The 13861-nt window shown below is 42.3% G+C and overlaps 1 protein-coding gene and 1 long non-coding RNA gene across 2 annotated transcripts in view; one reads left to right on the top strand and one right to left on the bottom strand.

The window, feature by feature from the left end:
* Positions 1-5589: 5589 nt before the first annotated feature.
* Positions 5590-11323, bottom strand: LOC149983124 (uncharacterized). The gene is made up of 2 exons (XR_016496899.1): positions 10615-11323; positions 5590-7565 (listed from the first exon to the last, which is right to left on the bottom strand). It is a non-coding gene; the product is annotated as an uncharacterized LOC149983124 (long non-coding RNA).
* Positions 7334-13861, top strand: part of LOC110506834 (microtubule-associated protein 1A) — a 64676-nt gene continuing 58148 nt past the window's right edge. The window contains exons 1-2 of the mRNA XM_090239053.1: positions 7334-7589; positions 8806-8907. Of these exons, the coding sequence (XP_090095179.1) occupies positions 7337-7589; positions 8806-8907 (355 nt within the window). The 5' untranslated portion in view covers positions 7334-7336. The remainder of the gene's footprint in view (positions 7590-8805; positions 8908-13861) is intronic.

Here is a 13861-nt window from a genome sequence, read left to right as displayed (position 1 = left end):
CTGGGATTACTTTTAATACATCTAAAATGTTGATCATGTAATTATGTTAGGCTATATTTTCATCACTTTTGGCAAAGTCAGCATTAACAAAAATGTGCACTAAAATAATACAAGTAGGGTAATGCTGTGGTTGGTTCTATATTGTGGTTGGTTCTATAACTATTCTGTACTGTCATTAGCTGTATGGTACAGGTTTATGGAATATCTAATCCAGAAGAAAATATGATGTAGCCTACTGGGACAGCTCAAGTTTGAGAATCCAATTTATTCAATGTATTTAGGCTGTCTGATTCACTGATTTTAGAATTGTAAAATCTAGGGTGCTCAACCAGGGGTACTAGGACCCTGGGGGTACTTGGCATATCCACAGGGGTACTTGAGGGTCCTCACACAGTTCCAACTCCATCATCAAGTTCGCTGACGACACAACAGTAGTAGGCGTGATTACCAACAACGACAATACAGCCAACAGGGAGGAGGTAGGCACTCTGACGGTGTGGTGCCAGGTAAACAACCTCTCCCTCAATGTTAGCTGAACAAAGGAGCTGAGTCTGGACTTCGGGAGGAACCAGGCTGGACACGCCCCCATCCTCATCAACGGGTCCACAGTGGAGACTGTTAATAACTTCAGATTCCTTGGCGTACATATCTCAGAGAAGGTCAAATGCTCTAACCACATGGACACCGTGGTGAAGAAGGCACGACAGCAACTCTTCAACCTCAGGATGCTGAAGAAATACGTCCTGTCCCTGAGGATCCTCATAGTGTTCTACATGAGCACCATCGAGAGCATACTGTCGGGCTATATCACAGTCTGGTACAGCAACTGTACCACTGCGGACCGCAAGGCTTTTCAGAGGGTGATACATGTAGCCGAACACACCATTGGATGCACACTGCCTGCCCTACAGGACACCTACGACACCAGGTGTCGCAGAAAAGCTAAGAACATCACCAGAGACCCCAGACATCCAAGCCATGCCCTGTTCTCCCCTCTTCAATCACTCAGACACGGGCAGTACAGGAGCATCATGACAAGGTGCACCTATGTAATGATCATACTGTTTAATCAGCTTCTTGATATGCCACCCCTGTCAGGTGGATGGATTATCTTGGCAAAGGAGAAATGCTCACTAACAGGGATGTAATTAAATTTGTGCTCAACATTTTTGAGAAATAAGCTATTCTTTTTTTTTGTTGCAAATGGACAATTTCTGGGATCTTTTATTTCAGCTCATGAAACATGGGACCATGTTGCATTTATATTTTTGCTCAGTATATATTCTAGATTTTTGTTATAATAATTTGTATTGTTTTTTTTTCACTTGTTCCCCACACCCCCTCAATGATCATGCTGCTGCTCCCCCTATGGTCATTCCCCACACACCCTCAATGATCATGCTGCTGCTCCCCCTATGGTCATTCCCCACACGCCCTCAATGATCATGCTGCTGCTCCCCCTGTGGTCATTCCCCACACGCCCTCAATGATCATGTTGCTGCTCCCCCTGTGGTCATTCCCCACACCCCCTCAATGATCATGCTGCGGCTCCCCTTGTGGTCATTCCCCACACCCCCTCAATGATCATGTTGCTGCTCCCCCTGTGGTCATTCCCCACACACCCTCAACAGTCTTTACTCTGCCGCCAACCCATGGACATTTATTTATTCATCACTGCTACAGTTGTTATTATTATATAGTGCTATTTCTATTACTATTGTTGTTGTTTTATTACCATTTTCGTTATTGTATTTCACTTAGTCCTGCATGTTGGAGCTCAAAGCCTAAGATATTCACTGTACCCTGCCATCACACCTGTAACCCTGTACATGTGACTATTAAACACTGTACCCTGCATCACACCTGTAACCCTGTACATGTGACTATTAAACACTGTACCCTGCCATCACACCTGTAACCCTGTACATGTGACTATTAAACACTGTATCCTGTAATCACACCTGTAACCCTGTACATGTGACTATTAAACACTGTATCCTGCAATCACACCTGTAACCCTGTACACGTGACTATTAAACACTGTACCCTGCCATCACACCTGTAACCCTGTACATGTGACTATTAAACACTGTACCCTGCATCACACCTGCAACCCTGTACATGTGACTATTAAAGACTGTACCCTGCCATCACACCTGTAACCCTGTACATGTGACTATTAAACACTGTACCCTGCCATCACACCTGTAACCCTGTACATGTGACTATTAAACACTGTACCCTGCCATCACACCTGTAACCCTGTACATGTGACTATTAAACACTGTACCCTGCCATCACACCTGTAACCCTGTACATGTGACTATTAAACACTGTACCCTGCCATCACACCTGTAACCCTGTACACGTGACTATTAAACACTCTGAATCTGAATCTGTACCATGAGACCATGGGTCTACTGGTAAAATGCATATGACGGGGTACTTCAGGGGTACTCCTGGCAGAGAAAAATTCAGTTGGTTGTACAGTAACTGAAAAGGGTTGGGAACCACTGGCCTACTAGCCACGTACGAACCATCCTGATCTCACAAGCTAAGAGCTTATAAGAGTCTACTGGCCTACGGGACTGTTTTAAAAACATTTCAACTTGTCACACCAATATGTTGGTTTTGGTCTGTGCTTTAACTGTGTACAACCTAAACCAGATTCTGAAACATCCTGCATACCAATCAACATTGTAACAGTCGTTTACTTCATTTAGAGAAATGATGTAAGAAAATGAACATTAATATTTTAATTTACGGTACTGATTTGTCTATTAGTAAACCAATGGACTTAATATTACACTTATTCTTAAGAAATCTTTTTAAAGCAATCAAACCAAAAGGGTTCTCATGTAGTCCTACAGAGGGCAGTAGATACTCTTGTTCTCAAGCACAGCAGGTTCAGTTTTAGAGGATCTTTGGCTCAGGCCTGTCTCAGTGTGAGATCGATAGGAGTGCTGACTCATTGAGGGATGTAACACTGGCAGGCTGTGTCCCAAATGGAAACCTATTTCCTACATAGTGCACTACTTTTCACTATGGGCTCTGGTTAAAAGTAGTACACTAAATAGGGAATAGGGTACCATTTGGGACACAAACACTGTCCTGCTGAGAGGAGGGAGATTTACTCCAGAGCAGGGACGTGGTGTATTAACAACCCCAGCCATCTCTCACTGCTGTGGGAGACGTCACCATCTGACAGGCACCTCCCAAACACAGCAGCCTTAGAGTAACCTAAAGCACACTGTGGTGTGCTTGGTAGATATATAAGGTGAGAGCATCCATGCACATGTAAATGTGTCGAAGAAGGAAGGCTAGGGTGAATAAAATGCCACCATGTGAAAAGACAATGAATGGCTATAGGCCTACTGCTTCCTGTTTACTAATTGTTTACAAATATTGCTTTCTTTGTATTTAAATTCTCACTTCACCATCAACAAACTTTTTCTGATCATACTTCATGTCAAAGTAAGATCAAAAGACACACACACACACATTTTAAAAATGGTATTGTTGTAATATTGTACATTTGATATTGTATATTTGTAATGGTGGAGTGGTGAACATGTGTATATTGCACAATGTCTTGTGTGATTGTTGTTTTATTTATGATGTAGACTATTGTTTTGTTGTGATGTATTGTTTTATTTATGATGTAGACTATTGTTTTGTTGTGATGTATTGTTTTATTTATGATGTAGACTATTGTTTTGTTGTGATGTTTTATTTATGATGTAGACTATTGTTTTGTTGTGATGTATTGTTTTATTTATGATGTAGACTATTGTTTTGTTGTGATGTTTTATTTATGATGTAGACTGTTGTTTTGTTGTGATGTATTGTTTTATTTATGATGTAGACTGTTGTTTTGTTGTGATGTATTGTTTTATTTATGATGTAGACTTGTTTTGTTGGGATGTTTTATTTATGATGTAGACTATTGTTTTGTTGTGATGTATTGTTTTATTTATGATGTAGACTTGTTTTGTTGGGATGTTTTATTTATGATGTAGACTATTGTTTTGTTGTGATGTTTTGTTTTATTTATGATGTAGACTGTTGTTTTGTTTTGTTGTGATGTATTGTTTTATTTATGATGTAGACTTGTTTTGTTGGGATGTTTTATTTATGATGTAGACTGTTGTTTTGTTGTGATGTATTGTTTTATTTATGATGTAGACTGTTGTTTTGTTGTGATGTTTTGTTTTATTTATGATGTAGACTGTTGTTTTGTTTTGATGTATTGTTTTATTTATGATGTAGACTTGTTTTGTTGGGATGTTTTATTTATGATGTAGACTATTGTTTTGTTGTGATGTTTTGTTTTATTTATGATGTAGACTGTTGTTTTGTTTTGATGTTTTGTTTTATTTATGATGTAGACTGTTGTTTTGTTGTGATGTATTGTTTTATTTATGATGTAGACTGTTGTTTTGTTGTGATGTATTGTTTTATTTATGATGTAGACTGTTGTTTTGTTGTGATGTATTGTTTTATTTATGATGTAGACTTGTTTTGTTGGGATGTTTTATTTATGATGTAGACTGTTATTTTGTTTTGTTGTGATGTTTTGTTTCATTTATGATGTAGACTGTTGTTTTGTTTTGTTGTGATGTATTGTTTTATTTATGATGTAGACTGTTGTTTTGTTGTGATGTGTTGTTTCATTTATGATGTAGACTGTTGTTTTGTTTTGTTGTGATGTATTGTTTTATTTATGATGTAGACTTGTTTTGTTGGGATGTTTTATTTATGATGTAGACTGTTATTTTGTTTTGTTGTGATGTTTTGTTTTATTTATGATGTAGACTGTTGTTTAGATTTTTTGTGATGTGTTGATTTGTTCCTGTTTGGACCTCAGGAAGAGTAGCAGCTGCCTTGGCAACAGCTAATGGAGATACTTATAAAATACTAAATACTAATACAACCTCTTCCCGATTTGCTGTGTCCTTTCAACGCTCAATGTTCAACTATTCATACGTGTATAATACAGTCAGATATTGAACGTCAGATCAGAGACCAATCAAGTGAATGATGAAAAAACGAGACGTCCCTTCATATTCAGATTAGGTCATGTGGTATAGGTTGTCAAACAAAACCTCCATGGGGAGAATGTATTTATAACTCAGCAATTATTTATGTTCTGAGATAGCTGTTCAAATGCTGAGCATGACATCACAAATTGTGTAAATCTTTGTTTTACTCCCCAAATCTCTCCAGTCCTGTCCTCCACCCTCTCTCTCCTGTTCTTTCTTGGATAATTGCCCAGATTGGTCTGTTTGGTACAGTGCATAGTACTCTCCAGGGAGATTATATGACGTAAAGCTCCTGGTCATATAGCTCCTAAACCACCTATACGCTGTAATTACCAGACATAGAAACTGCACCTATAGTACAATAGTGTCAACTATAAGGGTTAAAGTCAAACAGTGATTTTGGTCTTTAAATTATAATTTCAAAATGGCCTTAAAATGACAATCAAACAGATCGAAATCTGAAATAAATGTTCATATTCTGGCGCTGAATTTCATCTCTACCTGAATGTTTCTGTCATAGGGTGACTATATGAGTTACACGATCTACTATCAGGACAAACAACCCTTTTAATTCATTGTCGTCAATCAAAGGTGAAAAGAATGAAGTCTTACTATTCATTTAGTTCTCAGTTTCCAAAGTAAAGGTCAATGTACTTCAACTGTACATGTAGGCTAATATGCATCCTGATTCAAGATCATTTATGTCCCACAACAACTGAGTTTCCTGTTATAAAACATGGCAAGTGGAGAACTCAATCAACATTCTCCAATTTTCAGGTAATTTCATGCCAGCTTTTCCCCTCTGTAGCTAATTTGGTTATTTTCCAGCTATTTTAGGAGATAATCAAATACATTAACATTGTACAAAAACATATTCTATTCCACTTTGTCTCTGAGGCCTTTTGTTGTGAACGTCTCTGCACAGATGAAGGGTTGTTGTGTTCAGGGAGGGAACAAAGAGGTGTCAGTGTGGAAGCCTACTGGAAACATCTCCTGGTGGTACATCCAGAGACAGGGATATAAATACACCTATTTATTCCAGAGAAACAACTTCAGTTCCTCTAGATCCAGATATATCAAAGACAGTCTTACAGGAACACCTGTTCCCTGAGATATTTGATGCGTAGGCCTATTAGGAAACTACAGGACTAGTTGTAGTAGGCCTATTAGGAAACTACAGCACTAGTTGTAGTAGGTATATTAGGAAACTACAGGACTAGTTGTAGTAGGCCTATTAGGAAACTACAGGATTAGTTGTAGTAGGCCTATTAGGAATCTACAGGACTAGTTGTAGTAGGCCTATTAGGAAACTACAGGACTAGTTTTAGTAGGCCTATTAGGAAACTACAGCACTAGTTGTAGTAGGTATATTAGGAAACTACAGGACTAGTTGTAGTAGGCCTATTAGGAAATTACAGGACTAGTTGTAGTAGGCCTATTAGGAATCTACAGGACTAGTTGTAGTAGGCCTATTAGGAAACTACAGCACTAGTTGTAGTAGGCCTATTAGGAATCTACAGCACTAGTTGTAGTAGACCTATTAGGAAACTACAGCACTAGTTGTAGTATGCCTATTAGGAAACTACAGCACTAGTTGTAGTATGCCTATTAGGAAACTACAGGACTAGTTGTAGTAGACCTATTAGGAAACTACAGCACTAGTTGTAGTAGGCCTATTAGGAAACTACAGGACTAGTTGTAGTAGACCTATTAGGAAACTACAGCACTAGTTGTAGTAGGCCTATTAGGAAACTACAGGACTAGTTGTAGTAGACCTATTAGGAAACTACAGCACTAGTTGTAGTAGGCCTATTAGGAAACTACAGGACTAGTTGTAGTAGACCTATTAGGAAACTACAGCACTAGTTGTAGTATGCCTATTAGGAAACTACAGGATTAGTTGTAGTAGACCTATTAGGAAACTACAGCACTAGTTGTAGTATGCCTATTAGGAAACTACAGCACTAGTTGTAGTATGCCTATTAGGAAACTACAGCACTAGTTGTAGTAGGCCTAATGCTGGTGGTTTACAGCTATGTAACAAATGAGGAGGACCATGTAGTATACCACTCATCATCATCATCACAACCACTACCTATACAAGACAGTCGATTCAGATAAACTTGATAAACATTATCATAATCCCCATGTCGGATTTGGCCAATGGCGTGCTGTGACATCAAATAGCCACATAACCCTGCACCAATCAAATCGCGTCCCTCTCACGAGCCACACCCACTGGTCCTCCCCCCAGCCATCCCTCATGCACTGTGCTGCCACCGGATGCAGTTGTCATGGAGATGGAAAAGGACCCAGCTTCCACTCATCGTGCTGTTGCCATGGAAATCCCCGTGGCAGCAGCATCGCTCTCTGTAGCGCCAGGAGAGACGGAGGAGCAGCGCGAGCCCGCCCTACCCTTTCAGCACCGTGGACAGCACCATAGGACCAGACCGCCGTTCAACCACGGGAGATTTTATATGCTGATAGTTATCGGAGAAATCTCAACGGACCACCACCTTCAGTCTGCCAAAAAACACATAAAACAGGGTGAGTGGGCTACTTGACTGGGTATTATAAGTCTTTACACATCTTTCTAAACTGTTGAAGTTCAAGATTGCCCACAAAGATTTTGTTTTATGTAAAAATGTAGTTTGTTTAAATGTCAGAGGCTTGACCCCTATGCATTGGCCTGCACTTGCAATATTCAAATGTACGACAAAAGTCAAACCAAAGAGTTTTTTAGAACAAGCTGTGACTGTTAGGAATATTGTCATCTAATTCATCCGTTGCAGCGGATCTAAAAGGGAGCGGATGACGACTACATCTCTAACGTAGGCTGCAGCATGAGTGGGTTGGATTTCACATTGAACAGAGCTGTTTGGTAACGCATACATAGAGGACACTGCACCAGATGTATAGCCCCCTATATGGCTGAATATAGCAATACGCAACACAAAACTATTCTACTGTATGTGAGATCCTGAATGGTTTCTGGTATAAAGGGTTGAATTACTCTTTATAGTTTGCAATGGATTATTCTCCATAGTTATTGCAGTTGGCTAGAATAACTAAGAATTTGCAAATGTGCAATCAGTAGGCCCTACTGGGTTATCTGAAACACTGGAATATAGATGAAAGGAAATCATTCCAGACAAAAAAAACATGATGTGAATGTGATGTTAAATTATTCTAGAGAAAAGTGTGACGGGTCATTGAATACTGTTGTGCATGGAGGCAACACACTGGCCAATCAAGACAAAAAACAAACCCTGCCCTGATGTCTCTTCCTGACTCAATAGACACTCTATTAAATAAGAACTGGCATCATTCAGGGAAACAGCTTGCATACTGAGTAGCTCACTGTTTACAGGGGGCGTAATTAGGTTCAACATATAACTGCCAATATTAATAACAATCATCTTCCTACAAGAGGTTATTTCCCAACCCAGTCATTTTCCGATGTTATTGTACATTAGGGGTTATCAGCTCAGTGGTCGAAGGCCATGGTGTTTAATGGTTTTTATTCCATGCCTTTGATTCAGCAGATGGTGAAAGACAGGTGTGTTCCCTCTCCAGCCTATTAGTAGAAATCTACCAATCAGTGCCAAGGAGCAATAACAACCAGCAGGGTCATGTTCATTTGGTCACGCAATAGAAATCAGACCCTAGACAGGCCCCTCCACTCCAACAGTTTGTTGTATAGTTACAGAGCATTATGGGTCATGTAGTGCATCATGCTACATTTGTTATTGTGTGTTAACAGGACTGCGGTCGTGGGACATCGATCTGACTCTGTGCGACCTGAACAGAGAGCTACAGCTCTTCGCGACGCGACACTCTGCCCAGTTCTCCTCAGAGGTCAAAGGTCAGTCCTGTTCAGGATCAAAGGTGACAGTTTGGGGTTGCACAACTCACATAGACAAACGGACCTTGCAATAAATTAGCACGTTCAAAGGGATCAGTTTGAGGAAGGCGAGGCGCAGAATCACTCATCTTGATCACATAATGAGTCCTTTTTCAGGATGCAAGGGAATTTGTCGATCAGTGATTCTGAGCAGTCCAACTGCAATATAGTCAGTCAATCTCAAACATACATACTAACGAGAGGAGAGGAACTGACGAACAGTGTCATCCCATTGTCTTGAGTCTAGTGTTTCTGTGTGTCATGTCTGCTTGGTTTGTGTGTTTACCACATTTTACAGAAAAAGCTGAAAAACAGATGTAACGTTTCCTCATATTTCCTCCTTATGAGCCTAATCGATAAAAAGTTGATACATCAGCCCTGATGCCGTCTGGACAGCTTTGCTCTGTTATTACACTAACTAGCTTTTGAAAGGTTTTGCTCCTGGTGACAGGAGCCGTTTGAGAATTCATGGGTTACGTCCCAAATAGTACCCTATTCCCTATTTGGTGCACTACTTTTGACCAGAGCCCTGGTTCCTTAAAGGGCTCTAAAAGGAAGTCGCACACTCATCTCTACTGCTGTGTTTTTTTTTTACCAACACTTCGGCCAAAGAACAGGGTTCTTTCAGAGCTGTAGTTAGTTGCTGCAAGAACTTGCAGGGAGGGGCCTTATCATTGACATCCACCTGGCTGTCTGTCTGCGGTTTGACTGCTGAAGGACACATATACACATCTACAGTGCCTAGTGAAAGTCTACACACTCCTTGCACAGTTGTCACATTTTGCTGACTTAAAATTAAATCTAAAAAATGAATCTACACAACCTGCTTAACATTTTCAAAATGAAGGAAAAAGGATAGAACATTATTGAAATTAATAACAAATAAAAAATGCCTTGATTACGTACAGTTGAAGTGGGAAGTTTACATACACCTTAGCCAAATACATTTAAACTCAGTTTTTCACAATTCCTGATATTTAATCCTAGTAAAAATACCCTGTTTTAGGTCAGTTAGGATCACCACTTTATTTTAAGAATGTGAAATGTCAGAATAATAGTAGAGAGAATGATTTATTTCAGCTTTTATTTCTTTCATCACAATCCCAGTGGGTCAGAAGTTTACATACATTCAGTTAGTATTTATTAGCATTGCCTTTAAATTGTTTAACTTGGGTCAAACATTTCAGGTAGCCTTCCACAAGCTTCCTACAATAAATGGGGTTGAATTTTGGCCCATTCCTCCTGACAGAGCTGGTGTAACTGAGTAAGGTTTGTAGGCCTCCTTGCTCGCACACGTTTTTTCAGTTCTGCCATAGTCACGACTTCCGCCGAAGACGGTCCCTCTCCTTGTTCGGGCGGCATTCGGCGGTCGACGTCACCGGTCTTCTAGCCATCGCCGATCCACTTTTCATTTTCCATTTGGTTTGTCTTCGTCTTACACACCTGGTTTCAATTCCCCTATTACTTGTTCATTATTTAAGCCTCTGTTCCAGCATGTCTGTTTGTGAGTAATTGTTTGTATGTAGTACGGTCCGTTAATGTGGGCTCTCTTTATTGTATCGCATTTGTATATTTTGAGTAAAGTAAGTTTATTTACTCATATCTGCTGTCCTGCGACCTGACTCCTCTACACCAGCTACACACAGACCGCATGACAGAATTACTCACCTGGAATGGAGTCAGCAGGAGCAGACGCCCTCCCTGTGGCAGTAGAGGAGCGCGTCCAGCAGCACGCCACCATGTTGCAACGTCTGGGCACAGCCATGGATCGCGTGCTGCAAACGATGGATTGTTGTGAGAGAGGAGGAGGTCGTCCAGCGCCTCCACCAGCCCCACTACAGCAGGACCCACTGTCCACCCCTCCTTCACCCGGTCCCAGCGGGATTCGGCTCACGCTCCCGATGGAGTATGATGGGACGGCTGCCGGATGCCAGGGGTTCCTACTCCAGCTGGAGCTCTACCTTGCGACTGTCCACCCGGCTCCTTCGGGACGTGAGAGCGTGTCCGCCCTCATCACCTGTCTCTCAGGCAAAGCCCTGGAATAAGAAATGCCGTATGGAGTGAAGGAGACGCAGCATTGGACCATTACGCAGAGTTCACCCGCCGCTTTCGGTTAGTTTTTGACCACCCGCCTGAGGGTCGAGCAGCGGGTGAACGTCTGTTCCACCTAACGTAGAGGGCAAGCAGCGCGCAGGATTTCGCTTTGGACTTCCGGACCCTGGCCGCCAGCGCGGTATGGAACGACAGGGACCTGATCGATCACTACCGGTGCAGTCTGCACGAGGACGTCCATCGGGGGTTGGCCTGCCGAGACACCACCCTCACGTTGGACCAGCTGGTGGACCTGTCCATCAGCTGCACTACTTTGGTGCACTACTCAGATCAGAGAGCCCTGATCAAAAGAAGTGCACTATAAAAGGAATAGAGTGCCACTTGGGACTGTACAGCTCTGTCTAAAGGGGTTGGAATATGAATGATGGGGGTATAAAATATGTCTTACCTAAAAATAAATACCATAACCCTGCAAGGCTTTGATAAAAATAAATCTATTGAGAACCGAAGTGAAACCTAAAGCAAGTCATACACACAACCCTATCCTACTGAGGTGAATATAAAAGGTGTGTGAGTGGGGGGGCATACATGACAAACACATTTTTACATGGGGAAAGATGATAGCCTCTGTCCCTCAGGAAGTGGATTTGAATACTGAGCACAGCGACGTTCTAGTTTGGTATGCCAGACTACATGTCTTGTCTGACAGCTCACCATTTGCATACCGCTGTTTGATCCTCCATCTCTACATAATCTCACATCAGGTTGCTATTGGACCAATCCACCAATCCAAATCCATTTGATTAGGATGCACTGTGCCTGTTTTGGGTACTCTGTCTGTCAACACCTGACAAACACTTATTCCTTTACTTGACTGTTTTACCTACCTGGATCTCTCTATCTGTCTCTCTGACAGTTTTATCTCCTATATTTTCCTTGCTTGTTGTCCCCCTCTATCTTACATCCCTACATTATTACTCTCCCTCTATACTTGCAGCTCTCTCATGAACAAAACAATGTCCTACACTAATGAGGATTTTACCAGTAATTAAATGCCTCCTTCTCACCTCTCTCTTTCTGTCATCCTCCATCTCACCACCTCATTTGATTTATTCTCACAGTCCCTCTCTCTTTGCACACTCCCTACTTTCTCTCTCTCCCTCTTACATACCATCTCTCATCTCTCTCCCTCCCACCTCCCACCTCTCTCTCTTCTCTCTCTCTCTCTCTTCTACACACTCTCTCTCTCTCTTTGGGTGAGTGAAGCTTGACTAAAGCACGATGGGGCTTGTAGGCGCCAGTGCTGAGGTCTGCATAAAATAGCATCGCTCACCCTGAGCCCCCTGTTTTCAGGCAGAGAGCAATAACTCAGACCTGCTCCAGCCCAGCCTTGGATCCAGGCTTTGCTTTGAGAAAGACACCATATTTCTGAGGTTGGCAGGTGGCATTACCATTAACCCTTGCCAGCACTGAATAAGACCTCAACTCAGCGGTGGGTTCCTGTGTTGTTACTGCTTAGTGTTCTGTTACATTCAGACCCCTATAGACGGCTACTGGCAGACCCCCATAGACTGTTACCGGCAGACCACCATAGATTGTTACTGGCAGACCCCCAGACTGCTACTGGTAGAACCCCATAGACGGCTACTGGTAGACCCCCATAGACTACTACTGGCAGACCCTAATAGACGGCTACTGGTAGACCCCCATAGACTACTACTGGCAGACCCCCATAGACTACTACTGACAGACCACCATAGATTGTTACTGGCGGACTCCAATAAACTGCTACTGGCAGACCCCCATAGACTACTACTGGCAAACCACCATAGATTGTTACTGGCGGACTCCAACAAACTGCTACTGTTAGACCACCATAGACTACTACTGGCAGACCCCCATAGACTGATACTGGCAGACCCCCATAGACTACTACTGGCAGACCCCCATAGACTACTACTGGCAGACCCCCATAGACTACTACTGGCAGACCACCATAGATTGTTACTGGCGGACTCCAACAAACTGCTACTGTTAGACCCCCATAGACTACTACTGGCAGACCCCCATAGACGGCTACTGGCAGACCCCCATAGACTGATACTGGCAGACCCCCATAGAATACTACTGGCAGACCACCATAGATTGTTACTGGCGGACTCCAATAAACTGCTACTGTTAGACCCCCATAGACTGTTACTGGAATAACCCCATAGACTGCTACTGGCAGACCACCATAGTCTGCTACTGGCAGACCCTAATAGACGGCTACTGGCAGACCCTCATAGACTGTTACCGGCAGACCACCATAGATTGTTACTGGCAGACCCCCAGACTGCTACTGGTAGACCCCCATAGACGGCTACTGGTAGACCCCCATAGACTACCACTGGCAGACCCCCATAGACTACTACTGGCAGACCCTAATAGACGGCTACTGGTAGACCCCCATAGACGGCTACTGGTAGACCCCCATAGACTACTACTGGTAGACCCCCATATACTACTACTGGCAGACCCCCATAGACTGCTACTGGCAGACCCCCATAGACTACTACTGGCAAACCACCATAGATTGTTACTGGCGGACTCCAACAAACTGCTACTGTTAGACCAACATAGACTGTTGCTGGCAGACCCCCATAGACTGTTACTGGCAGACTCCCATTGACTGTTACTGGCAGACCCCCATAGACTGTTACTGGCAGACCCCCATAGACTGTTACTGGCAAGTGCCAGAACACAGCAGGGACAATAAGAGAGAGCTTCTATATTATTCAGTTTATCACCTTGTATGTTCTTCAGTTTATCACCTTGTATGTTCTTCAGTTTATCACCTTGTATGTTCTTCAGTTTATCACCT

This window comes from Oncorhynchus mykiss, chromosome 6 (genome assembly GCF_057628025.1).
Source record: "Oncorhynchus mykiss isolate SJ-2025 chromosome 6, ASM5762802v1, whole genome shotgun sequence".
Classification (NCBI taxonomy): domain Eukaryota; kingdom Metazoa; phylum Chordata; class Actinopteri; order Salmoniformes; family Salmonidae; genus Oncorhynchus; species Oncorhynchus mykiss.
Note: the sequence above shows the minus strand (reverse complement) of the source record. Positions and strands in the feature narration are given on the sequence as shown.